This window comes from Saccostrea cucullata, unplaced genomic scaffold, assembly GCF_032062105.1.
Source record: "Saccostrea cucullata isolate Sc308-1 unplaced genomic scaffold, CSIRO_AGI_Scuc_v1 ctg8649, whole genome shotgun sequence".
Taxonomy (NCBI): Eukaryota; Metazoa; Mollusca; class Bivalvia; order Ostreida; family Ostreidae; genus Saccostrea; species Saccostrea cuccullata.
The window spans coordinates 1-27,891 of NW_026926494.1; the positions used below are offsets into that span (position 1 = coordinate 1).

Sequence of the window (27,891 nt, forward strand, 5' to 3'; positions counted from 1 at the left end):
CGGGACGTGAAAAGCAGCCCTTCGTTTGAGAAAATTTGAACCAAGGTATTGTGTCGCAATAGGTGCTGGCATAAAAAAAGATCTCTCACTGCAATGAGTGTCGCATTTAAGTATATATAAATTTTCAGCTCTCCAACAAAAAGTGGTGGTGTCACCATAAGAGTGGAAAATTATCAAAAGGGCAATAAATACTTCATATCGTAGAAACTGGGTTGCTTCAAAAAAGAATCAATCCGTTAGAGAGTAGACAGTTTAATATTTTTTTAGTAAATTGTTCCACGGTTTAGTGTTATCTGTTTCAACTCACTCTAACACATCCTACTCTGAAAAGTATGCATTTGAAATGCAGTGATAAAAAAATCAAATTGTAGATTAATACTATGTTGAGCTTTATGTTTCTTATACAGGGCTGTGGATGTCATAGCACCAAACATTAATAAGCTTCAAAAAGCAAGATTTAATATAGGATAATGAAGAAGCCCCTATTCCATGAGATGAAAATATACATTTAAAGGGGGATATGAACAACCGAAGTGAAAGTAATATTTTAGCATGTCGTATATTAATAAACAAAGTGAAAAGTTACATATTACTTTAGGGCAAATTCAGATTTCGTAGAACATTCCTTTATCTTATAATGAAACGATATTTTTCATCTATTTTCTTAATTTGAAACATTTATTTTCAAAATTCCCAAAAATGCACTGTTCAACATATTTTGTTCAAATTGGAGGATTTTTTTTTAAATCTGAAATCTAAAATCATTATGATTCTTTCTTTTTGGAAGTTTTTAACAAACTGATGATAGAAAAGAATAATTTTTGAACTAATCAAACAAATATTGCTCCTTCTGGACATGATGAGTTTTGGTAGGACTAGAATAATTAATGTGAAGATACAAATTTTCACATTTTACAGTATCATATTTATTACAAAAACACATATTTTAAGAAACTAAATATAAGATTTACATATGTAGATATAAATAATATCTTAACACCATCTTTGTTTATTGTCAAAAAAGGAAAAAAAATGAAAGCTGTATTAACAATACATGTTATGTGTAGCATTGCTCTTCATTATTTTGATCAGTCATTATTTAGTGTAATCATAAAAAACAATATACGGGGAAAACAAAGATGATTGTTGCCTTAGTGTGATTGACCTAAATAAAAATACCCCGAAAAACAGACGTTCATTTTATTTTTCATTCTATTCAAAATTGCATTTGCAGTTCATTTAAAGGCTTTTTAGAATTACGTTGTGTTCCTCACAAATGTTTCATTATTCCGAAAACAGGGAAAGAGGATTCTACTATGTAGTATTTGAATAGATCCTTTGTTGTTCTTTATCCGATTCATTTTATTACGCCTCGCTGTCTGTTCAATTTCCGTTTTCCGTTCTTGTGGAGAATAGCTGAAAACAATAGAAGCATATTAAAAGAACATTTTAATGTCTACTTTGTACGTGTATAACAATTTCATTATTGATAATAGCTGTGTACTTTTTCTTTTGAGGCATGGTTGTGAAGTTAAAACATTTTGCTTTTCATTTCATCAAAATTAAAAGAAAATGAATATATCTCCTTTTGTTTACGTATTCCGATTTAAATCCCTATATATGTATTTTCCTCAATAACCTTTCCAACCTTATGAGTCAGTATTTTAGAAATAAAATATGTATGAATATGTTTTTCTTGTTGCCCGCAAACTGTGGCAATTCAGGTGCAGATCGAAATTTTATGATAACGTTTAAAGATTAAAAATATACACAGGTAACTTAAAAAAGAACGAAATCGTCTAAGCGAGCGTTACACCGAAACGAGAAACAATCTTTAGGAAAGTGAAATTCGTCTAAATACTTATTAATTTTTAGACTTACTTATTTTTTTTGTTTTATTTTGAACGAATGAGTCAGAAAAACTACATTGTAAAGTTCTTTGGTTTCTTGAACATTTTCAAGTTCTCTAGTCCTTTAAAAAACTGTCGTCTTTTTATGGGGGGGGGGATTGAAAGGCATACATGAGCAAAGTGCTCGAAATTTCCCTTTCATCTGCTCTAGCTAATTTTTATGATTTCATAAACATGTATAAAAAAGAAGGATTTGTTTATTTTGGAGTATTTACCATGAATGATTGTTTCATCTAAAAAAAAAACGCCAATGGTTTTCCACCAAACCCCTAGTGAATATATCACACTTATTGTATTAGATAAACAAAAGCAGGCAATTTTATGCGTTTCGCAAAACAGTTAAGGCACGCGCAATGGAAATATCGACAAAATTTTGTATTCAAAAATGTTTTTATAATCAGGATGGCGCTTATTTCTCGGTACATTATTTATATCGATAACTACATATCGAGGACGATTATATTTTAGATATAGACTTGTCGCGTGATGCGGCAGTCATGTGATTTTAGCACATTTACTTGCAGTATTGATGTTACATAAACATTTCACAAGTGCAAGGGCATAACCAAGTTAAATTTCCAAGTTTAGTTTGTAAATATTTTCAACACGCACTGTAGTTTCTAAAAAGTGCTGCGATCCTATTTAAATTCTGCAATTTCAAAGGTAAAATTAAATTTGCATGACCGATTGCTGTGTTTTCTACTAGTCAACGGTATGAAATATTGATTTAATGAAATTATTTTTAAGATTTCATCAGGATCGCAGTATTTTTCATATATCTGAATAATTCTAGAGTTGAATTACTATGAAAAGCTTACTATGATCCATAGTGTGTATGCTCTTGCACTAGATCGATTTGTTAAGACCTCAACACTACCCTCCAATGTGTTTGCATCCAAATATACGCAGTGTCAGTTAAGGACATAAGCAAGGTTTCTAACCTGCTGATACTTTTTCAAGATATTCTAAATTTAAACTTATAATACCATTTTATGTTCTTAGACAAAAAATTAGCATGCCTTAGCAGGGGTTTTGAAAAGACATCAAATGATGAAGATTTTTTGCATTACTCAAAGAAAAATGTACAAAAATTACAAAACATGAATTCAAGATTTTTTTTCATCCATGTCTTTTGAGAAGAGGTGTACAAATCCATATATAGACATAAAAAGTATTTCACACAGGTTCTTCATTTAGTAGAACTCTTCAACTCCAGGGTAGAACCCAGTAAACTACGTTGCGTATGACCTTAAATACGTAATGGACAGGGAATAGATTAGTAAAATAGTGAAGAAGACATTAAATTCAACTTAATGGCCAATAAAACATCTGTGAATAATATTTTCTAATTATAGAATGCATTTTTGTTGAGAAAATATTACTTGATTTATCTCTCACAGCATACAAAATACGTCACGTTTTTTTTAAAAATGACGTCACATTGACAAGTGTATTTCGATCAGTGACTTGTTTATAACTTGTTATGTGGTATTTAACTAACGACAAAACAGCACACTGTAGTAAGTTTTTGTGTAGTTTGATGATTTCTTACTGGTTAAATTAGCAAATCAACTCATTTTGTGGTATTTCAAAGAAATGTTGTATGACGTATATCTGGTACGATATCATAGTTAAGTTTTCCCGTACAAATCAGGCTCTTCCTCCTTTTTGTAACCTTAACTGTGCTCCGTTTCTTTCTCAAAACTGAATTTTCGTTAAAGAGAATATGCATGTAATGTATAGAAATTTTATTTTCTGGTACTTTCATGGCTACCATTAAATGTGAATCAACATGTAATAGGACTTTCAAACCACTCATACAGGCGCACGTGTAGTCATGGGCATATGTCTTTCAATAAACCTTTCATACACGATGTCTTTTTTGATTCATTACTAGTTTATGTATATCAACAGTCAGGTCCACACCAAATTCGCAGCAAACTTTATTTTGTCCCTTTGAGACTTAATCTTCTTGAAAAGGTCATGGAAGGCTCATCTTCTGATTACTCGACACCAGAATAAGGGCTTTAAGCTGCAATTATGGATATTACACAGAGGCATTTTAAATCCTCAACTTTACGTTCGAAAATGCAGCTCAAACCCGTTAATGCACTGATTTTTAGACCAATTTATTATTTTGAGGTACGAGGAAAAGTTTCTTTGTACTTAAATTTTTTTTCAAAGTGCTTCTGGGATTGAAAAACACAAGCTAGAAGAAGTGGTCAAAAGTATCCTGGACTACCTTAGCGAAGTAAATTTGATTGAATGAACATGCAGAAATGAAGCTGGTAGCATTTTTTTCTTCGTAACCAATATCACGGGTTATAAATTCTCAAAGAAAAACTTGGAAAGATTAGGCAATTCCTTCTCGGAACTGATCTCTCAGTAGAGAGCACATTAAGCATATAAGTTCTCGGTGCTTCCTTCCGATTCTCGAACAAGAAAATCACCATCTTTATGAAGAAGTCTTTCAGCATCTTCTCGAGGGATACAACCATGGAACCAAGATCCACTTTCCACATCGCCTCCACGAACAAAGTCGTCATTCTGATGTAAATCAATAATTGTTTATTTTAAAATAGTTTACATATTACTGTCTTAAAAAACAATAAGTGGAATAATATAAAGAATAGATGTAGTTTTTATGGTGTTTATCAAGTAGGGGTGGTGGATGGGATGGGAGTGGAACACATAACGCGTACGGTTTCCCTAAGTCATGAAATCAAACAAGATATACACTCCAAAATTAGATTTATTCATGAACAATTCTAATGTACATGCCTAAAAATATTCATAAACACTGTTTCCTATTATGTTGCCAATTTATCGGTTAGATACTTATCTTTTTTATCCATTGATTTGAAAATCAGTTTTCCAAAATGAGATACTATGTCATCGTCCCGTAAACTTCCGATTTCAAAAGCAGGCAGATACATATCTAGTTCCTGTGATGAATCTTTCAACGCATGTTCAAATGCACTGTATTCCAAAATTGCTTTAGAATCCTTACTATTCAGTAAAATCTTTGCATTTTGAATAGCTATCGAGATGCTTTTCTTAGCAAACGCATTTTGATTTGCCTTTTGTTCATTTTCTTTTTTGTGTTGTGTTACTTGTTCTCTTAATTTGCTCCCGTAATTTCTTACAGCGTTACAAATAACATCTTCTCTGTCAAAAATTAGCTCAATTTCTTCATATTTTTCTTTACCCAAGTCTTCTGTTTGGAATTTAGGCAAGAGCACGCATTCAAGCTTTGATAGGTCATCTAGACATTTGCTTTTCTTTTCTTCAAGAAACTCCTCAAAAGCCGTGAAATCGTGTTGCTTGTGAAGACCAACAACGCATTTTGCGCAAATTGGTATTTCACAATCCCTGCAGTATATAACACAGTTGTTTTCCCCATGAGTACATACGCGTTTTTCTATTGCACTTCTAACGGAAAACTCTGTGATATTATGTTTTTTTGTTTTTGTCTGATAAATGCGTAGATGAGATATCCAAAATTATTCTGAAAATACAAATGTTACCGATTGTTTATATTCATACACAAAGATTAAAAAGATTACGCAAATATGATATTAAAGTCCCCTTTAAAAAATTGAAGAATTGGGATTTGAAACGTATTTTTCTTGTGATAAACAAGGGTTGTCGGCTTAAAACTCAAATGCACTGGTTAATTTTCCTTATTCTTTTCTTTTTATGAAAGCATACAGAGCTTTTTCAGGTCACCTTCTTTTCTGACTTTACAATAAAATGCAATTTAGTCGATCGTATCTTTGAGTTGCAAAATATTTCTGTGAAGGTGTTAAAAACTTATTTCCAGGAAAAATATTTTACTGCACTGGGTATGGACAAAAATATTTTCAAATTATTCCTTTCAATCTAAAATAAATTATTACTAGAATTGATGAACTTTACTTTTCGTTAAGGCATATTTCTATCAATAGCTGTCTTGCAATGTCTTCATACACGCACATTTTTGTTACAGAATTAGTGTCGTCTATACAGCTAAATAAGGTAATTCATGTTAAGCTGTGTTTTTTAAAAATTATTTATAAAAAATATATTCTTATGCCGATTGATAAACTGTGCATTGCCTTTACATAACCCAATATCAAAATTAATGCGAATTCATTAAAGTTGAGAGTATTTAGCAGAAAACAAGATAGGTTAGGGTATTCTATCAATAAAAAATCTACTTTGATTGTAGCATGGCCTTGAAATAGTGAAAGATTTACTTGTTCTTGATACTGTGCATATTTTATAGAGCTATTTCTGACTGTTTTATCTAGTGACCAGACCAACTTATATAAGTAGTAATGAATGTAAATTTAATTCATATAAGTAAGTTTGCTATATTATCCAAATTTCTGTCGCATTTTGCCTACAAATATCAACCGATATACTCTTATAGCAAATGTATTTAAAACAATCCTTGTAGTCTTATATATTACACAAGACCAGTTCATGTTTGTTTAAGTTTACTGATAATCTGATAACAATAACTCTTAATGACATAAATTTCTATTTAGAGTTAGATCAAGTAATTTTTTCTCATTGAAAAGTGCATAATATCATTAAACAAAATATTATTTACAAAGTTAAGGTTTTTAATACCAATGTAAAACCTTTGTTAGTACAAATATTAAGAAAATATATTGATTGAAGGTATTTAATTAATTTTACCTTGTTTTTGTATACAGGTTTGACATATTTAACATGACTTTACCAAACGAGAAATTGTATCTAAAAGTAATCTTTATACAAACCTTCTGAATGGAATTCGTCTCATTTTGATGAAGAAACAGAATTGAACTACAATAGTACTTTTTGGTTCTCACACTTATTTCGACCTGATGAAAATCTTCAGAGAAGTGGGGAACGAAACAAAAAATGTCTCTGATGATCATTTTAACATGTTTGATTTTGATAAGGATTATACAGTAACATTTCATTTATTCAATGCAGACATTATTGGTTTGACTTCGGAAGGATTTGAGACATCAATCATGTTGTTTGTATTAATAACCGGACTACTGGGTTTTGTAGGAAATGTTGTCACAATCTGCAGAGTTTTATGCTATAAAAAATTTCGCACTCCGACAATTGTTTCCATCGGGTGTCTTGCATCTCCCGATACTCTAATTATCATCTCATTGTATGTTCACAGATTTTCTACTTTGGGGAGTAAGGTTAGCCATCAACTTTACGATTACAAAAGATCTTTTGGGATTATGACTCTTTTTTCCTACGTGAAACAGTGATGAATTGTGCACTCATGGTGTACCTTGCTTTGATCAGATATTTATTAACAGTCCATCCCTTAGAGAGCAAGATACGACTTACGGCGTCAATTGTTATAGCATGCTGTGTACTGATCTGGATTTATTCCTCACTGTTTTCAGATTATCAACGAGTATTAAAGATTTATCTGATACTATTAAAAGCATGCAGCTTACATTCATGAATATTCGAGTTCTTTGTGGCTTGTTTTCTATCTGTGTCATCATTATTTTACATATCACAAAGATGAAAACTCTTAGAAAACTCTTCTGTTTCAAACAGTATTCATAAAAGAATGAATGTTATAATTTCCATTAAATTATTAGTTTTTGTTTCCTATCAAATCTCATTCATATTTTTTTATAATGCTATATTGTATTTCATGTTTTCGTGGAGTTCTCTTCCCTCGATAATTCATGCATACATATACAATGTTGTTATACTCTGTGGAGTCTTAAACTCCTCTTGTAATCCTTATATACTTTTTTGGCTTTACAGATCATATCATAAAAAAAGTAATCAAAATTTTAAAATAAATAAACAGTTGAATTAATCAGTTTACATTGTATTTTGATCTTATTGCCAATTTTTATTTCAAATTAATCATCTACTAATTATGCAATGGATTCAACAGCATAATTTTACACACTGAATGTGGATACCTTACACATAGGAACATTATGTGAAGCGACACTGTGACGTACAAAAGGGAAAAAGGGGAAATTGACAATTGTAGAATTTTTGCATGACCCTTGTCACTTTTGTTCGATTCCTAAAAGTATTCGGTTTCAGAAAATTTGAGGTTTCAGATCCTATAAATTCTATTTTTAAGGAGAAAAATAAAAGTAGAAATTTTGTACACTGAAAGTAGACATCTTACGCCCCTACACGAAGGAGCATTACTCAAAGTAATTCTAGAAACATTGAAATAGAACTTCTTGTTTCTAAACAATAAATTACCGTGTACTTAAGTATTTTTCAATACCTAGTGTTGCATAAACAAATCATACTTCTGCATTTAATGACATGTAAATGTATTTTAATAAATATTGCATATAATTTATGTTAGATGATATGAAATAACTTTGGGTAGTTTACGCTTTATAAACCGCGAATTAAAAATGAGTAAAAATACTCTGCGTTCCCTATAATTTATTTTCAGTGTAAACAATATGATTTTTTCCTCTAAAAATGGCCTCAAACTGAACATATTTTAAAAGTAACTTCAAGCGGATATAAATATCAAGAAGAAATGAATTTCCTATTGTTTTTTTTTTTTTTTGTTCTAGTATTTATAACAACGTACTAGTACAGATAATGAAGAATTCTTATGTAATTGTCATGCATATCTGAAACAAATGAATTGTCTTCGCTATCAATGGTCACACTGCAAGGTTTCTTCATCCCATCATAGGCAAAGTACCTAAGGAAGCTACCATCCTTGTCCAAATTATGAATTTGAACAACAGCCGCTTTGATAATGTGGAAGCAATATTGAATCACAACATTGATCAATTGATGGAGGGCCAGAAAGCTCCGAAGAGTAAGAAAAGCGATATTTTCCCAGTTATTTAACAGCGGGCTATTCGGCATTTATTTTTATTTATTTATTATTCATTTATTTATTTATTACCTGAAAACAAAAAACAGAAGAGGAAGAAAAGGACGTTGAATTGATTTTAATGTATCGAATGGTGTACAAGTAAAACTGACGAAAGCATCTAAACAAGATACCTTTCAAACTCATGCGTTATATAGTTCTGAATTATATATGTTATTATTTATTTATGTCTTTTTGTTCTTGACAAACACTGAATTATGATATCTTTACATAAATTTATTGTACAAGTAATATACTTAGATTTTATTTCAAGTAGTTACACATTGAAAGTTCGTTATATATATTTACCGGACATTTTCTAAAAAAAAAATTATCAGATCTGCTTTACACTTAGAAATAAGGTGCGAGTACGATTTTAATAATAATGAAAAAAAACAAAATGACAAAATAGTCATTCTTCTTCCGGTGAGAACATATTAATCTAGCCCCTACCTCATAGGCTATAATAGTTTTTAATTGTCTAGAGGAGGTAACGCTGAATTTAAAACATCTTAAGCATTTAGAAATTAGTCTCCCATTTCAAATTTTAATTTCAATTCTAATTATGCATTAAAAAAGGCTTTACGTATATAACAATTTGGGAATAAATTTTGTTTCTATCCTGCGAAGTATAAAAACGTCTCCTTCTTTAAATACATATATCTGCTCTTTTAAATACATATATCTGCTCTTGATTGCACAATAAAGTATTCAAAGATTTTATATTTAATAGTTTCTTAATTAATCGATTTTTCTTCACTGTCTATTTTAGATAGAACTTATGAGTATTTAATTTGAAAGCAGGTCGATTGCACGGAAAATTCCCCATAGTAAAAAGTTTAAAATGGCGGTGGCTACTAATCCCAGCGGGCAAAATTTTGTTACGTGTCAGCTGTGTGAAGACAATGTTCAGTTCTACTGCAGACTATGCAAAATAAGACTTTGTGTAAAATTTGTGTCTTCTCATCTGGAAACTAATGCACCAGACCATAATATTGTGTATTATCACAAACGATTTTGGACGACAACCAGATTCCTTCAGGATCCACACTTAGTGAAGACCATACCTTGTGCTTGTATCGCGAAGCTCTGCATTAGGTACACCAGTGATAGACAGATTTTCGTAATATCGCACGGTTCGTCCGATATAAAAATTGTAAATACAGACGGAACTTTAGTCAGAACGTTTTCTCCGGAAAGATTACTTCCCAATTTGACCCCTTATAAAGACGGTGCGTTGTATACAGACAAAGAAGGAATAAGAAAAATTAACAGTAAAGATGATAAACTATTTATATCAATTCATGGGGAATTGAGAGGAATTGAATTCATTGAACCTAATTTCATATTTGTATGCAACTTTTCCAAGGTTGAAAAATATACAACTGAAGGTAAAAGACTTTTGAAAATTGAGTACGACGACAAAGGAGATCATATTTATAAAAATCCTACAAAAATATCTATAAATGGATTGAAAAATATACAACTGAAGGTAAAAGACTTTTGAAAATTGAGTACGACGACAAAGGAGATCATATTTATAAAAATCCTACAAAAATATCTATAAATGGAAACGGGGACATCTGTGTGGCTGAATATACGAGAACCGATGTCCTTATCCCTTCGGTTACAGTCGTAGATAATTGTGGAAAATACCGTTTCTCTTACGGTCTAAAGCCTAAAACTGATTACTCCTGCATAATGAATCTCTGCTGTGACTCCTGTTTTCACATCATTATAGTCTGTGATAAAATACAAGTGATAGACAAAGATGGTAACTTTCTCAGATTTCTGGGGTATGATGGGATAAAAAATCCTTTGAGTGTGACCATTGATAATGATGACAATTTATACGTTTCTGAATTGTTTGACAAATACGTAAGAGTTTTAAAATATCTGTACTAATTAATTCTAAGCAGTGCTCCAACATTATTCAACGTAATATTTGAACATTCTTGTTATTGCGCTCATTAAGTGTTTCAAAAATGATATTTTTTTCTTTAATCATTCAGATATATATATTCATTCACCCCCGTCCTATATATATGTGTTCAGTATTTGCAAGTTTTTAACTTAAACTTCCCTTTGAAAAGAGAAAAAGTCCTTCGACAATTTTGACATCCCCAGGGTTGATAAATTATTTTAAATGAAGGAATCAGTCTTCAGTGGTATTCTATAATTATAACAGTTGAGTTAATCAAATGTGAATACTTAAAAATCCAGAGAATTTTTTTAAGAAATCTAAAATCACAAAATTATTCCAAAATCAATAGCATCTAAACCTATGACTTTTCAACACTTTATTTACAGAACCTTTAATTTGATATCAGCAAACTTATCTCGTTAAGACCCACATACTGAATCTGGCAACATACAAGTACTCAGAGGTTGATCTTTAAACATGGTAGAGAATGCTTTAGTTTATCATTGACAGTGTTTATTTAGTTTTCGCAGTCCTGGCCCCAAGACTATAAAATGAAGATAGATTAAAGTCAAAATTTCCAACCAATAAACATTTTGAAATAATTTCGACAGGGAAACATTTATTTTATCTCAAGCATAGTCTTCTTTATATAGCTCTCCTCATGTATACCCAGCAGAGTATTCAGAGGATTTTATGGAAAATAGCAGCCGGTTTTATCTTTTTACTTAAGTAAAAGTAAAAGACTTTGATAGTATTCAATTTAATGCATGTCGATTGCATGGAAACTTACATTATGTATGAAGTTAAAATGGCAGTGGCTCCTGATCCAATATTTATTTTAATATGATTCATGCTTTATACGATCCTCGAGCCTTCGATACTTAGCAGATATAATATGTTGTGGATTTTGGAATAATATATTTTCCATGTATAATTTCACTTTTCTCGAATTATATTATCGTTCCTAGATCAAAACATTTTCTGTTAAAAGCACTTTCCCTCCTGTATTAGCCAAAGGATGACTGCACTTAACGCCGGTTTTTGGGTCTTTTTCAATCTCTGTTGTTACATTTATTTTTGTTTTTATTTTTGTCTCAAGTCATTAATTATAGAGGTTGGTCTATTTCCAAATAAATTGCAATGTCATAAAGGTTAGAAACTGCGTTGCAATGAAATAATTCGATGTTTCCTTACCCCACCTCTCTGCAAATATCGGGAAATTAGACTTATCTGCCCTTGATTGAAGATAAGATTTATAAATATGCATAAGAGGTGGAGCTAATATTGTGATGAGCTAGTGGTCTAAAATTAGAATAGCTAAAGTATTTATATTTGGTGCATTCTCTCTCTCTCTCTCTCGTCATATGTTTGTCACTATTACTTTTTAAGTTTTCAAATAAAGTATATATAACTAATAACAAATAACATCGACCGGTAGAAGTAGTCATTCTCATTGATAATCAACAGCAATGGCTGATGTCAACAATTTGCGTGTTCGAAAATGAGTGCCGACCAGCTTAGTCGGTAATGCACAGAATCAATAATACTTAGGTCCGGGATCGAGACCCGCTAACAGCAGTAAGACTGAATTTCTTTTCTCCCTTTTTTAAAAAAGAAAGAAAAACACCACAATTACTCAAGTTTTTTTAGTTTCTTTTATACTTTTCCCTATAAATTAGCGTACTGAGGATGGTATGAATTCAATTTTAATTATTAACTTGATCTTACTTTGGATGTTCATGTTAAGCAATGGTTCAAAACATAATGAATAAATCTCTTTTTTCTTGTAGACTACGAACATGTAGAGACATGCATTCAAAAATATATAAGGATAGTAAAATGAAACGCTTATGAGATAAATATAAGAATAATCTTATAGATATCTAAGAGAAAGAAGAATAGCCCGTGGCTCGATGGGAATGAATTGAAACAGATATGAACAATCACTATCGGCAAGCAGAATGCGTGTTCCCTTATATGTCACGTGATGGAATTTTAGTATTCACAGAGTTACCTGGGTATAGAAATCACGTGGTTAATTATAATATTCAACAGGTAACAACGTGGTCAAAATGGCCTGTATACTATAGAGAAAGTGAACACAGAAGAAACAGTTTTTTCTCTTTTTAACCATCAGCGCATGTTTGTATATTGACCTCCTTTTAATATGAGGTAATATATATGAATATACAACTACCATAAAAAGGAGACCAATAGACAAACATGCGCTGACTATGTATTAAGCCTGTAAAAAGATGGGCGTACTCATTATGCTATGGAGATTCCAGAATATGCGATGACCCCTCCCTATAAAAACGACTTCGAACTTCGTTGATACGAACTTTTAATTAACGTAATTACACAGTTGCAGTTAAGACATTGACCATTTGTACCATTGAAAGAGAAATGCCCATTTTAAAAATTAATAATGTCGCAATTTCTAAGTTTCCTTAAGTGCAGTCATCCTTTAACAAAAAATCAAAATTTTCAAAGGTAGATATTGTCTAGATTAGGAAAAGTTTTCCATTAATTGACGATCTTGCGTCTGAAACAAAAATTTTTTTTTATATATTTAGAGGAAATACAGACACAGAATTAAAAAAACATTCACGAAAGTAGGGAATTGTTCCGAGAAGAAGGTATGGTTTTAGCTTTATCGTGCCCTAAAAATTCAATGTTTTCAAAAAAAGTTTAAACTAGCTTGAATATTAATCGAGGTTATGACTGCGATAGATCAGAAAAGAGTTCAATTCTAGAAATATGACGTCGTAAATTTGATGCATTTCTCTATTTTAAACAGGAAAAATTCTCAAAATGTTCCATTCAAGAGTAATTTTCCTTCAGAAAATAGTGTCCACAGCCGTCACCCACTTAAGTTATGTGATGAAAAATTTAATTTAAAAAAATCACATATCTTAAAACCATTGTGAGCGATGCCTGTGGACAATATTATCTGAAAGAAAATTCCGTTTAAATTTGGTGTCTTCTGCTATTTTTAAAGAAAATACCGGAAAATGCACATGTTTCTGACGTCATTATTAGCATTTATAAATGCATGTGAAAAAAATAATTTGTATGATTTTTCTGCACTGAAGTTCAATGATTCAGAAAGCATGAGTTTTCGTCTTTTACTTCAGTTTATTTCTCTAAGAAAATCACAGGGCAAGATTTGTATTGAAACCATACCTTGTTCTTTATAATAGTAAAGTTTACGGGGTAGATTTTCCCTAAAGAAAATTAACAGTTTATACTAGTATATAATTATGAAGAAATTTTTGCGGAAATTCAATTTTTACCGTTTTGTTGTTGGAATAACTAAAAGCTCAAATATTACTAACATCTTATTACCATTAAATAACATTATTGTAACCTTTCCATGCAACACGAAGTTTCCAGAATTACTGTTTACTAAAACTGATTTTGAAGGACAAATTGCTAAGTTGAAGTATCGTTAAAAATACCCACTTATATATATATACGGTATGTTACGGTTTATATTCACATCGTAAACAAACTGAAACTCTCTCTCTCTCTCTCTCTCTCTCTCTCTCTCTCTCTCTCTCTCTCTCTCTCTCTCTCTCTCTCTCTCTCTCTCTCTCTCTCTCTCTCTCTCTCTCTCTCTCTCTCTCTCTCTCTCTCTCTCTCTCTCTCTCTCTCTCTCTCTCTCTCTCTCTCTCTCTCTCTCTCTCTCTCTCTCTCTCTCTCTCTCTCTCTCTCTCTCTCTCTCTCTCTCTCTCTCTCTCTCTCTCTCTCTCTCTCTCTCTCTCTCTCTCTCTCTCTCTCTCTCTCTCTCTCTCTCTCTCTCTCTCTCTCTCTCTCTCTCTCTCTCTCTCTCTCTCTCTCTCTCTCTCTCTCTCTCTCTCTCTCTCTCTCTCTCTCTCTCTCTCTCTAAAAGAAACATTTGACAGTAAAATGTTAAGTACTTAATGGCCACCCTATGTTTTGAAAAAGTGAGTGAGAACGACAGCGTGTAAGAATATGTAAACTTTTTTTTTAAATCAAAGATTGTATTTATCCTCGTTTGTCTGAAATTCAAGCAGACAACTACACTTGAATCCACTGTTTTATTACTCTCAAAAGATTTTTACATTTACATGCACTTGACAAAAAACAGCAAAGGTCTGAACAGAACAAAGAATTACAAGAGGACAAATATAACCTTAAATCCCTTTGTCTTCAATATTAGTGGTCCTGTTGTTTAAATTATTATTAGTGAGGACAGTTCTATAGGGCGAGAGTAGAAAGTAACTTTTTTCAAAAAAATTGAAAAGTTTTTGAGAGGAAGGGACTAGAATAAGGAATACACTACATTAAATTTCTTCATGACAGTGCCAAAAACCCTCACTCCATGATTAGCAAAGAGTTTTGGGGACAAACTGAGAGATAATATTTTGTCACACAAAATATTTGCCAGATCTGTCATCTTTTGACTTGATTCATTTTCAAACTTTGCAAAGACACCTTTTGAAAAGAAGAAACAAGTCCAGAAAATCATATGATGTGCCATAATGCAGTATACGAGGGGCCATATTCAAAAATGAGTTTAAATATTCAAAAATTGGATACAAATGTTACTGACATCTCTTAAAACTCATTAAATTCAAAAGGAACATCTAAGTTAAATCATGAAGGCTTAATCATTGAAAAGCGTATTTTGCTTTGTCTTTAAAACCGAGGACATTATTCAATGAACCGCCCTCTTATTATAATATTATTAGAGTATTTTTATGGGATTTTGTTCAGTAAAAATCACCGGTAATCTAAAGAAGATTGAGTTTTAAAAGAAGAGCTGTAAATTGTTGTTGAAATATTTAATATTAATATGTTCTCTCTCCATGTATTGCTATAGTGAATTTTTTGACCCAGAGCGAAGCATTTTCTGTATAAACTCATATGTACAATACACAGGACTTTTTGAAATATTAATCTTTAAGGCTATTTTTGTGAAAAGTCGTCAGAGAATGTATTCTCTGTATTCTTAATTTATTTCTTCAACAAATCAAATTATAAGAAATTTGTAAGATAATTTCAGTGTACTTTTTTCTGAGGAAATTATAAAAAATCTTGATTTCTTTTGTAAAAATCACAAGCATCAACACTTTTAAAAGTATGTCTTTATTTCTACATTTTTTTTTAGATCTTTATAGTTATTGTGTCATAGACCTCTATAATTAGAGGTCAAGTCCATGCTTTAGTATTGCATGATTTCTATCATTTCCCTCTTTTTTTAATTTGATATAAAGTAAACATTTTATTCATTTCCCCCTTCCCTCTCCTTTTCCTTGTCCTTTTATAAATCGGGTAATTTTATCTTATCTATGTTTCCTTAGCAATAATTTATTTTAAAAAAGTATTACCTAAAATTGTGCAATTTTTGCAACTTAATCTTTCTTTTTATATTGATATTGGTATATATACAAACATTCCTGGCTAACTGTTGATATAAACTTCAATTACTTCAAACATATTGAATTCATTTTATTCTTAACACATCCCTCGATCGTATTACGGATTACATAAATTTGAGACCGTGTCCATAATCAAAAGTCCGAAGAAACAACAATGGCGGCACATGAAGGAGATGCTAACCCAAGGTGGGTTTATGAAATTAAGTTTTGTCATTTCTAGAGTTTTACAATATTTCTTTAATATCGATTATAGTCCATTCCATGACAAAAATACCTAATTTGTGTTTGTGTAAAAGTCGTTTAGAATTTATCATACGCATTAATTAAAAATACAGAAGGAGAAAAAAAACATGTCCTAAGAAATTGAAATATTTCTGATATAAATCATAATTACCTAAGAAGAAAAGCTTCAAATGATTCTCAGATTCCTATCTGTTGATTTTTTTTTTATTTCAGAATAAACGCTGATATATCATATGATGAATTTTTTATGGGAGTTGCTTGTTTGTCAGCAAAAAGGAGTAAGGATCAACAGCGGAAAGTAGGCTTTTATCAAATGACCAGTACTCTTCATATGTCCACGTTTTTTATTAAAAGCATCTAATATACATTTTGTCTGAATTTCTCAGCAGTATTAATTGTGGTCAATCCATCAATGTAGTGACAAAGGGACAATGACAATGTAGTGATATTTAAAAAACATATCAATCGAGACAAGTGCAAAGGTTAATATGTTTTTAATAAGTTATTAATTGACAAAGGGGCATAAATTCGAAATCAACTAACAATTGCTTCTGTTCTTTATATTATAATGCACATTTTATCATATTTCTCCATGATATATCGGATCACACATCAGATCATGATGTGTTTTAAGGTCTTTGGTTTTCTTTGATACTAAGTTGCATTCTTCCAATGGAGAAAATGATTTAAGTATTAGATGGTTATGTTGATTTTTCTGCAATACATATTTACTGTCTTTGTAATTTTGTTTTAAGAATTTCACTTGCAATCATTAATTAAATCAATTTATTAACGGTGAAATATATTTGATTTCCATAAATAACTTATTTGAATTCCCGTGGTTTTCAATTGCGCACCGTTATAATCAGACATTTTTTTATTCATATATTTGAAGCAGAATTTGTTCAAAATCTTTTATGTAAAAGGAAGAAAACTTTTGCTGGTCCCTTCGACTCGATATTTAAATGTATCGACATTTAGATATTTTCAATTGACAATAGGTATTTTCATTCTTATGTCGACAGGATATGTTCTAGTGAAATTGCAATAGAGGATAAAACAGTGTCTTTGATCATTTTCAAGAAAAAGACGTTAATGATTACATAGAGGCAAAGCTTTATGATTAACCCAAAGACTTAAACTTCAATCGTCAACTTCCCTACTTATGCAGCAATAAAAATTCATCACATGCATACAGAGTTTTTATCTTTCAGTAAATTCGATACTGAAGAGCACGATCTAAGTACAAAAAATTTTCTATAAAAAAAAACAAAATTATTGACAAACAAGCTCATGAACAAAATGTCAACAGTCTCGTTTAAAGTTATCGTTTCGTAAGTTCTATGTTCGATACATATATATTTTCTGCAAATTCAGTTTGTAATTAATTTAAATGCTAACTGAGGTTTTTTTCTTACTGATTGTATGCCATTATATATAAACACTAAGTTGTCAAAAAAAAAATTGTTATTTCCCAATCATGTTAAGGAGCACACGGCAGGAGTGACTGTTCGAAATGAGATGCTCACTTGTCTATGGACCTGATTTCACATCTGTTGTCGTGGAGGTCCGTGTTTACTCTGTTCCTATTTTGTAATGTTTTAAGGACTTTTGGGCTTAAATACTCTTCGTTATCTCCACATTTTTTATTGAATTGATACACTTATCTAAATATCTCAATCATCAGTTCAGCTATAAACGCATGCTTCTCCTTTGATTTCAATAATTTTCTAACGTTAAATATGTTTCTTTCAGGTTGGCGCATGCATCGTCAATGAGGATAAAAGAATAGTTTCGACTGGGTACAATGGGTTTACTGACAGAATTAGGAATAATGACGAAGCATTCAGCTGGTCCGAAGATAAGAAAAATCTTTATGGTAGATATTTTAATACTTATTAAGCATACAGTAATTTATTTCGCATTGATACAATGCACCCGTTCTTATTTTGCTCCAAGTGAAAATTCCTTGAATTGTTTTCAGTCTGTCATGCTGAAATGAATGCTGTCGCCAATAGACATGGAACCAGTTTAAAGAATTGTACTCTTTACGTTACTCTTTTCCCTTGTAACGAATGTACCAAACTGCTGTTACAGTCAGGGATCAAAAGGATAATTTATTATGCCGATGACAAGCTTCAGGCTGAAAAAGAAAAATACGGACAACGCACGGATAGGGTGGAAATAGAAGGAAAATACTTGGCGTCGGAAAATATGCTGAAAGAATCAGGGGTTGAAATTCTGTACGTAAGCATATCCTTGAAAATAAAGTGGTGCAATATCTCTCTTAATGTAAAAACAGATTGACAAATTAACTCCCTGCAAATTCATCCGAGACTTAGAAACAATATTATGCCTTTCATATTAGTTCATTTGTTTGTATATAAATAGGACTGGGTGATAGATAAACTTACAGTAAGCTAGTTCAAAATGTAAAACAATAAATAGGTGAAAAGATGGACAAAATATTTTCACTGAAATAAAGTTAATCCGGTGGAAGGATAACGATCTTTGAAATTAATTTAATATAAAATTTTACGAAAGATGTGAAATATTTGCAACTAGTTAACCTTGTCAAAAGTTAAATGCTTGATACTTTATTCCCTGAAAGAAAGGATACATTGCAGATAGGACGATATTTATTTGGTATACTACCTATGCTGTAATAATATATTTTTTTTGAAAAGATAATGCTAAGATATATAAAAGTTGGATTAAAACTTCAAATTTAGTTAGCATGTTTTCATAGATGCACGATACTAAAAATATCCCATTTGTAGCGAACTGCTAGCTCAAATGGGTGTTCAATTTCCACAATTTGTTTTTATACTTTCATTTTTAAATTTTAGTTTTCATTTCTTTTTTTAATGTTAACGAATTTTAGGGAGACAAAGCCTTATTTCTTAAGCAAAAAAATAATTATAGCAATGTTTTATGTCATGCAAAATTACCAGGATACAGAGTGAACTTTTAGTAAAATTCAACATAAGCTATTTCAAAAACCTCATTAAAATGAAAACCCACCCGATAAATTATTACATATTCATAGTTTGTCATTATTTGTATTATACGAGAATGCAAATAATAGAATATGTTATTATCCCGGTTTCTTCGCTTGAAATGCATTGGAGGATTAGCATTCTCTCTCTCTCTCTCTCTCTCTCTCTCTCTCTCTCTCTCTCTCTCTCTCTCTCTCTCTCTCTCTCTCTCTCTCTCTCTCTCTCTCTCTCTCTCTCTATATATATATATATATATATATATATATATATATACCTTTACAGTTTTGTAAAAACTGTCGTGAATTTATTCACGATTTTATTTTGTATATTGCAGACACTATGAGGAACTGAAAGGGACAGACGGAAAACCACTGAATCCAGCGAAAAAAATCATGCTTAATTTTGACGAGATTGCTTCTCAAAAATAATCTTATTTGAAAATTGTTGTACTGCTGACAAGAATTACAATTTAGAACTTACTATTCAAATTGTGCTTTTCTTTAGGGCTTAAGTAGTTAATATTTAACATATTTATTTTTATTTTTATTTTCAAACGTTAATACAATGTTGTGTACATTTAATTTGAATATTACTACTTTTTCCCCTTTTTCCAATACCTCTTTTGGGAAGAATGACTTAATTTATTTCTGTTTCATTTTGTTATTTAAACTTAATGTTATAAAATAATCCGAAATAGTTTGGAGTGAAATGCAATTAAATATAGCTTAAAAGGAAGGTGAATCTGGAAACCCATGTGTTTAATTTCAGACTGCCAGCATCCAGTTTAGATATCAGTATATTATCAAAATGTGAATATTCGTAGTTTTTATATTTTACTTATTTGTTTTTTCATATATCAAAACTTCTCTTAAACGTCATAGAATACAGGAGTGAAATCGTAGCTCATGCAACATTCTTCCTCACTTTCGTCGTGTTTAATGTACTGATACTTACTTATGCACTGTATAATATCATTCCACAGGAGAAAGAAAGTCTTGTAGCAGAGGCAGATTTGTCAAAAAAATAAAAAATAAATCTATTGATTTCTACAAAAGAACAATTAATCACTGCTTACATAATGAACCTTTTTTTCAAATATTGAAATCGACAACGTCCAACAAAATCAATCGAGCACGGAATAGAACTTACCAAACACAAAGCGCCACCTATCGATCAGTGTGTATAATCCTGTGAGTACCTACCAACCTTCTGTGTCTAGACCCTCAGGTTGTTATGCGCCACCAAATCCTGTGCCATAAATGCTTATTCCATCAAATTCACCAATACCATTGTTAAGTCCTCCAAAGCCTGCGCCTAGGGTGATTTATCCCTCAGTCATAGCAGACTTTTCCAAATGTCTGTTACGGAAAGATTTCCTCCTCGTCAGATTCACAACCGTTAACGTTAATGATCGGTCTGAGAGTTTCAACTTTTGTAAGCCTCTTTCCGCAGCATTATACCAATACGTAGAATTACACCATTTGAGGAAATGAATTTAGTCGTAAATTGGCTGTGTTTCAAATCATGAAAGATTGTACATAAACTATACGCTCCCCAAACACCTACGATCCAAGTCTAGGATGAAAATATATTTGGGATAGGCTACATTATAGGTATAAGAGACAGGAGATGGTGGAACCATGAACTGAATGGTTTCAATCCTCACTAACAGAGATCATGCCATATTATATTAAAGATGTTTTAACAAATACAAATACTTACTTTGTTTCACCTTGTTGTCTATACTATCCCGAATAACTTGGAAAATATATAACTTGTTACATCTGACAGCTGCTTTTCATTTAAAATTGAACTCTTGAATTGCCTTTCCATTGCATTGCTGAGTGGATACAAAACTTTCTGATTGTACACACATGCTATTTGAGATCAGGTCCTCCAACATTTAACTAAAATCCCTTGAGTATCAAATAGGCCAGGTTTGAAAAGAGATGTAGTTTTGGATCCATTTGAAGCAGAATTTGTTAAAACTCAGATACGAAAAAAGGGAAGAAAACCCCTTTCGGTGGCCTTCAACACTCGGAGTTTAGAAATATCCACGTAATGTCATTTAACAATAATTATTTCGACTCTTTTATATATGACATTTCCCAGTGAGCTTAAGATTAAAGATATCACGGAGTCTGACCTATTTATTTTTCGACTTCCTAGCAGCATTAGAACTTCATCATCTGTATAAGGGTTTTATATCTAGAAGTTGATTTGTTACTGACGAATTTGATCTATGTATATTCATGAACAGTCTTCAAAATGACGTTTAAAAAAACAAGTTTATGTAAAAGAAACATCAGCTGTATCTTTATCAAGTCATAATTTCGTAATTTATATTGTCGATATACTTTCAGCAGATACAATCTATCATTAAATCGAATGCTAACCGACGTTTTCATTCTAATTGTTTGATGAGGTTAAAATCAACAGTTTTATTTTCGATGGATTTTCCATTATATTAAGAGTATGACGCAGAACACTCGTCGGGTCACGTTTATCGGCAGAGGATTCTCCCTCCTTGAATCTGGCAACTGAATGATACGTTGATGCTACAGGAATGTCAACAACTTCGTATAAAATCAACATTTCGTTTTTTAAGTTGTTTGTTTGTGTATTGACCCTTCGAGAGTTTTCAGTTGCACATAGAGGCAATATGTAGTGTGAAAACTGCAAATTGAAGACCTGTTTTCGTAACTTTCAGTTTTTGTCCATTGAGATATCCTTTTTCTGCCCTCACCTATAGCTACTGAAATACTTGACTTCAATTTGAACACTCTCGTTCGAAGGACTTAGTTACACATTCCTCATCGGGAGTTGAACCAGGGGCGTAAGAAACTTAATCCGCGGCCCTAAATAAGAATCTCTTACTGCGACAGTAAATGGGCGACAAATTCATGGCTAAAGTTGAATAACGTTAATAAATGAGTTACCTCACTTCGAACGGGAAGATTTTTATTGTTCTTAAAAAGGTATCTTTTATTATTGCTCATATATTTTTTCTATGCTTAAGATATTAAGAGAGATAAATTAAGTACTGTATTAGAAACTAAACTAATATTATTAGCTATATAAAATTTACTTTATATACTGTAATTTTTTACTATGTCCAAAAAAATAAAATTGAAATTTCTCTGGTCTAAATTTGAAGTTTTAGTTTTCTTGATCACATATGATATAATATCTCGTACAATTCCAATATTCCAATAAAGGTTATTAAAAACAATATTTTTTTATATAATCTGTGTTTCTTTATTTTTTAAAGTAATTTTAATAATAATATATAAGTGTATTATAATTGAAATCATTTTTTAACAAACAGCAATTCATATTTTAAATGTTTTCTTAACAACGTTCAGAATACATAAATATATATTTTTTTTAAATTGAATATTATTTTTATTTTGAATCAAGTTCATTGAATACTTTTTTTTTCTTAAAATGAAAAAAATAACTTGATAAGATGTGTAAAATCAATATTGTTCAATAAGGACGCTCTTTCAAACAAAACTGGCAGTTTTATCATGCAACAATAAATCTTCCGTCAGCCATGTTTTCTTGTATTGCACAATGATCAAAAAGCATTGACGGGTACCTGATGAAAAAGATGTAAATGATGATGAATGTGTCAGTATGGTTCTCTTTGATGACACTTATTATTATAAAAAATGTTTCTTTATCACAACAGAAATTTACAGATCACTATATTGTTTCTGTGAAGGGAGAAAGGTATGATGCACTTAGACTGGCTAATAAACATGGCTTCCACCTGTTGTATGAGGTAAGAGAGTTTTTTTTATTCATTTAAACTTTTTATATGAAATGAAAGTGAAAAAACCATGTCTGTAATTTAAAAAAAAACATTTGCATGCATTTCAATAGTTTCTTTCACGTGATTCCATAAATTTGCTCAGTGCTTACAGTTTTGTATAAATATATCTTCACATTAAAGTATCAACCAAAATATTTTTTCCCTAATTAATATGAGAGTCTTGTAGAAATTTATATCATGTTGTTTTTTTTTAGTTTGGTAATATACATGTATTTCTGGGCTTTTGCAAAAATGTATTAATTTTTTTTTTCAATATACAAAGTTAATGCAACCACACGTTTTTTTCTGTGTGTGGGGAGTGATTGAATCCCATGTTATTATTTGTTTTACAGCAATTTTACCTTTTGATAATAGCATACATGCACCTCAATACATTGAAAAACACATTTTCAAAGGATTAGGATTTCTGCAAAAACTTTACAGAAAGTTATTATATTTATACTTGTTCCCTCCAAAATTTTTCCAAGATAAATGCATGATTTTAAGCCATGTCTGAAATTATTATCCTTGATAATATATAAACGAGAAAACACTGATGTAACCATAAATTGCCGGAAATATATAAAGTAAATAATGGAAATGAGTCTTGATCATCAAACCACTTCAATATGTATGGAAAGGCATGCGACTTATTGATGGAGACGACAGTCGCAAATATTTTGAAAACTTATAGTCGGATAAATGTCAAACAAAAACGATATCATTTTAAACTTCATGTCTTCGAGCTGCATAAAATATAAATTGAAGTTATACATATGCATCACCTATATTCAAAAATGTACTTAATTATCAATTTTAGAATATGAAACACGAACCGTGCAGAGTACGTTTTTACGCGAAAAGTAAATTTGATGGTCTAAAAAAAGGGACCTATCGTGTTTTGATAGTAAATGATAAGCAACTTTATATATCAAATATGAAAAAAACATATATATTTTTAAAGATTCACCGAATGAAAGTAAATATACTATGTATCTCGTAATTCATAAAGGGAAAGAACATTCTGATTAGCAATCTTTACAATGTTTAGAAAACTTTTATTCTGAATAACTACTCCCACCCCAATTCCCATACACCAAGACTTAAACTTATATGCATAGAGCAGCCCTGTCCTCCGGGCTGAAATAAAGAAAAAAAAATTGTTTTGAAATTCTTTGATTAAATCTCTTATCTATGTGAATCGTTAATCTGTGCTCGCTCCTCCATGGACCTGACCCCACCTCTAATGTTTCAGAGGTCCGTGTTTGCTCTGCTCTGATATTGTATATTGTTTAATGGACTTTGAGATTGAATACTGTTCATTTTCTCCATGCCCTTCCTTACATAGGTTTTAAATATCATATTCCTTAAAATTATAATCTTTAATATTTTATCGGAATTTTTCTCCATTTAAATCTTTTGAATGGACTCATTATAGGTCTTTCCAAATACTTATGTATTCAAGAGAAAGAATGAAACAACCAACGCATATGTTCGCAGGGGATCTATTTCTCTTATGCTGAGAGAATCCAGGGTAAATGAGAAGATTGATTAGTTATATTTCGCTTGAAATATATCCATTTAACAGACAATCCCCTAATCACTAAATCATGTATTTCCAATATCTCCAGATCATGCAGTTCGAACAACAGCAGTACAACATTCGAGTTTTAAGAAACACAACCATCACTTTTAATGATACGAATTGGAAAGACATGTGGTATATTGTAAGTATCTTATACAATACTTCATGGAAAATCTATGAGATAACCTATGGCTGAAACATTTTATTTTTCTTTTACAAAACAGAATATGAACACTACTAATGTAATTCCTGATCAAGGTATCTTAACGTCATGGTCGCAGGGATTTACCGGAAGGGGAATAGTTATTGGAATTGTTGATAACGGTGTTGAAATAAATCATCAAGATTTGTCAGCGAATCAAGTAAGGATTAACTTCTTGTGTAAATTATATTTTTCTTCTTAAATTGTGATCTCTTTTAATTTTGTATAACCACTCAAAATGCAGCGGAAACAATAATAAGTTACTCATAAAAATTAATTTCAGGTATCTGGATTAAGTTATAATTTCATAGATGGAACATCAAATCCTTCTCCTGAGTCTGGAAACAGGTAAATTAAAATTAAATACTTACCCAAACATCTCTTTAATTCATGCAAAAATTTAATATTTTGGATTCATTTATACATCTTTAAATGAACTTGTTGTTCGTGAAGTCAGTAATTATTTATTTATATTGACATTTGTACATATATGTATAATTACATGCTAAATAAAATAACGATTAATAACCCTACCCATCGGGCCAATATGCCATTTTAAACAAAAACTTGATAAACCTGCATTTCTCTATTATAGAGACATGTACAGGACAAAATATTTTAAATTTGTATGAATAATTCCGTTTTATGATATTTAGAAATAGAAATAAATATGTCACTTGTAAATAAATCACAACAACGTCATCTTGCTCCAAACGATTTTTGAAGAAAATTCACATGTAAAGGTTAATCAATTACTTTGACGTAATGTCAGGAATTGCTACTCAATGTTGTAAACGACGTCAATATGAATTGTTAACGTTCAGTGTTTAAATATGTTTTGAAAGAAATGCATGTAATCCCATTAAGTAATTATTAATAGTAATTTGTTGACAGAACCTTTGATAAATATATAATAGTTCTTTTTTCGACGAAGCAGATCTAGATAATCAAAACAAACAACAACGCTGTATTTTTAATTTTCTATCATGATTGTTTTCTCTCTATCATATGAAAAGAAAATTCTGCACTTACATTTTTGTACGTGAAGGATATGGAAATAACGAACAGTATTCAATCTCAACGGCCATTAAACAAATATACCAAATATTTTGTTTAACCACTCAAAATACAGCATTACATTATACAGGAACAAATATATATAAATGTATACATGGATTTAAAATCATAACTTACATTTGTATGCAATTATCGTTTTATGGCGATCATTTAAAAAAACAACAGAAAAAGCAATTTAAGGATACAGAAAAGTGATAATAAAAGATTAACAAAAAGTAAGTATTAAAGGTACAAAAATATGCAAATAAATTTATAGGAAATGCACATTGACGTCTATCTCAAATCGTGGATTCTTAGAATGTCAAACGTAATTTTAAGCAGCTGGGGACATCTCTGCAAGACATTACGATTCTTTAGTAATTTTCTTATTAACCGGTAAGATCTGATGAAACCTATATTTATCAAAAGTAATTTCTCGGTACTTTTCATTGATATACAGAAAAGTGATAATAAAAGATTAACAAAAAGTAAGTATTAAAGGTACAAAAATATGCAAATAAATTAATAGGAAATGCACATTGACGTCTATCTCAAATCGTGGATTCTTAGAATGTCAGACGTCATTTTAAGCAGCTGGGGACATCTCTGCAAGACATTACGATTCTTTAGTAATTTTCTTATTAACCGGTAAGATCTGATGAAACCTATATTTATCAAAAGTAATTTCTCGGTACTTTTCACTGATATAATTTTTAATGAACATTGCCTCTTGAATTCGGAATAAATTAGTAAGCTAATTTCTAATGTATACTTGACATGGCGTCACTTACGCAGCGGGACATATTTGCAAGACACGGATTATGTACGGTTAAATACTTTAGTGCCCGGAAAATTTTCATTATCTTTTTGGAACAAGTTGCTGTTTAAAAGTACTCATTGTATGTGAATTCAAATTTGTAAATTTTACCGAATAAATTTTCTTTTTTCACCATGGATAATGCGTTACACTAAATTTTCATTGAATGGGACATCTTAAAGGACTTTATTTCAAAGGACTTGGGTATCTTTTCTTTCAACAGAGGGTGTCAGCAAACATATCATGTCTAAATATGATGTACGAGAACGATCCTGTAAAATTTCAAAGAGGTCCGAGAAGATTTTTCAACTTTTTACTGAAAGAGAATCTGTTTAAGATATTTTTCTGTTACAACGGTCCCCGTAGGGATCCAGGTCAGAATAGATCCTCAGTACCCCCTTGCTTGTTGTAAAAGGCGACTAAATGGGGCAGTCCTTCGGATGAGACAGTCAAAACCGAGGCCCCGTGTCACAGCAGGTGTGGCACGATAAAGATCCCTCCCTTCTAAAAGGCCCTGAGTGCCGAGCATAGGCCTAAATTTGCAGCCCTTCACCGGCAATGGTGACGTCTCCATATCAGTGAAATAATCTGGAGAGGGACGTTAAACAGCATATAATCAATCAATTAATTTGTTAGGGGACAGGACAAAAACTGACGTTATTCCGTAATATAGGTGTCTGCCAATGTGTACATACCTTGTAATAATATTTCGTTTTGCTACAACATTATTGGTGAGAAAAAAATCCTTTATTTTCATATAAAACACTACATGTTTATTATCAAGACTTACTGCAAATATAAGCTGAAAACGGAATAAGCGCATTTTTGCTATTAGTAGCAATACCTGACGTTACGTCTTTGGCCATAAGGTGTATATGTGACTCATCATACGTTGAAAAGATGTTTTATTTTGTGTTTTATTGTGATGGGTACTAAAATAATATTTACACAATTTTACTCTGGCTGGGTAAAAAATGTCCTAGTTGTTATATGTGTATCTTTTATTATTTTTTGTAAGCATAAAATGTGTTGATTTGTTTTAGAAAT

At 31.1% G+C, this 27,891-nt stretch overlaps 2 protein-coding genes across 2 annotated transcripts; one reads left to right on the forward strand and one right to left on the reverse strand.

Annotated features, from left to right (window-relative positions):
* Window positions 1–4,307: 4,307 nt before the first annotated feature.
* On the reverse strand, window positions 4,308–6,702 carry LOC134271826 (uncharacterized). The gene is made up of 3 exons (XM_062754042.1): window positions 6,680–6,702; window positions 4,749–5,342; window positions 4,308–4,476 (listed from the first exon to the last, which is right to left on the reverse strand). Exons 1-3 carry the CDS (start codon window positions 6,700–6,702, stop codon window positions 4,308–4,310), a joined length of 786 nt encoding a protein of 261 aa, XP_062610026.1.
* Window positions 6,703–16,279: 9,577 nt separating this feature from the next.
* LOC134271828 (deoxycytidylate deaminase-like) lies at window positions 16,280–19,795 on the forward strand. Its single transcript, XM_062754043.1, has 5 exons — window positions 16,280–16,311; window positions 16,582–16,666; window positions 18,124–18,247; window positions 18,353–18,611; window positions 19,702–19,795. The coding sequence occupies exons 1-5, from the start codon at window positions 16,280–16,282 to the stop codon at window positions 19,793–19,795; spliced, it is 594 nt and encodes a 197-aa protein (XP_062610027.1).
* Window positions 19,796–27,891: the final 8,096 nt, after the last annotated feature.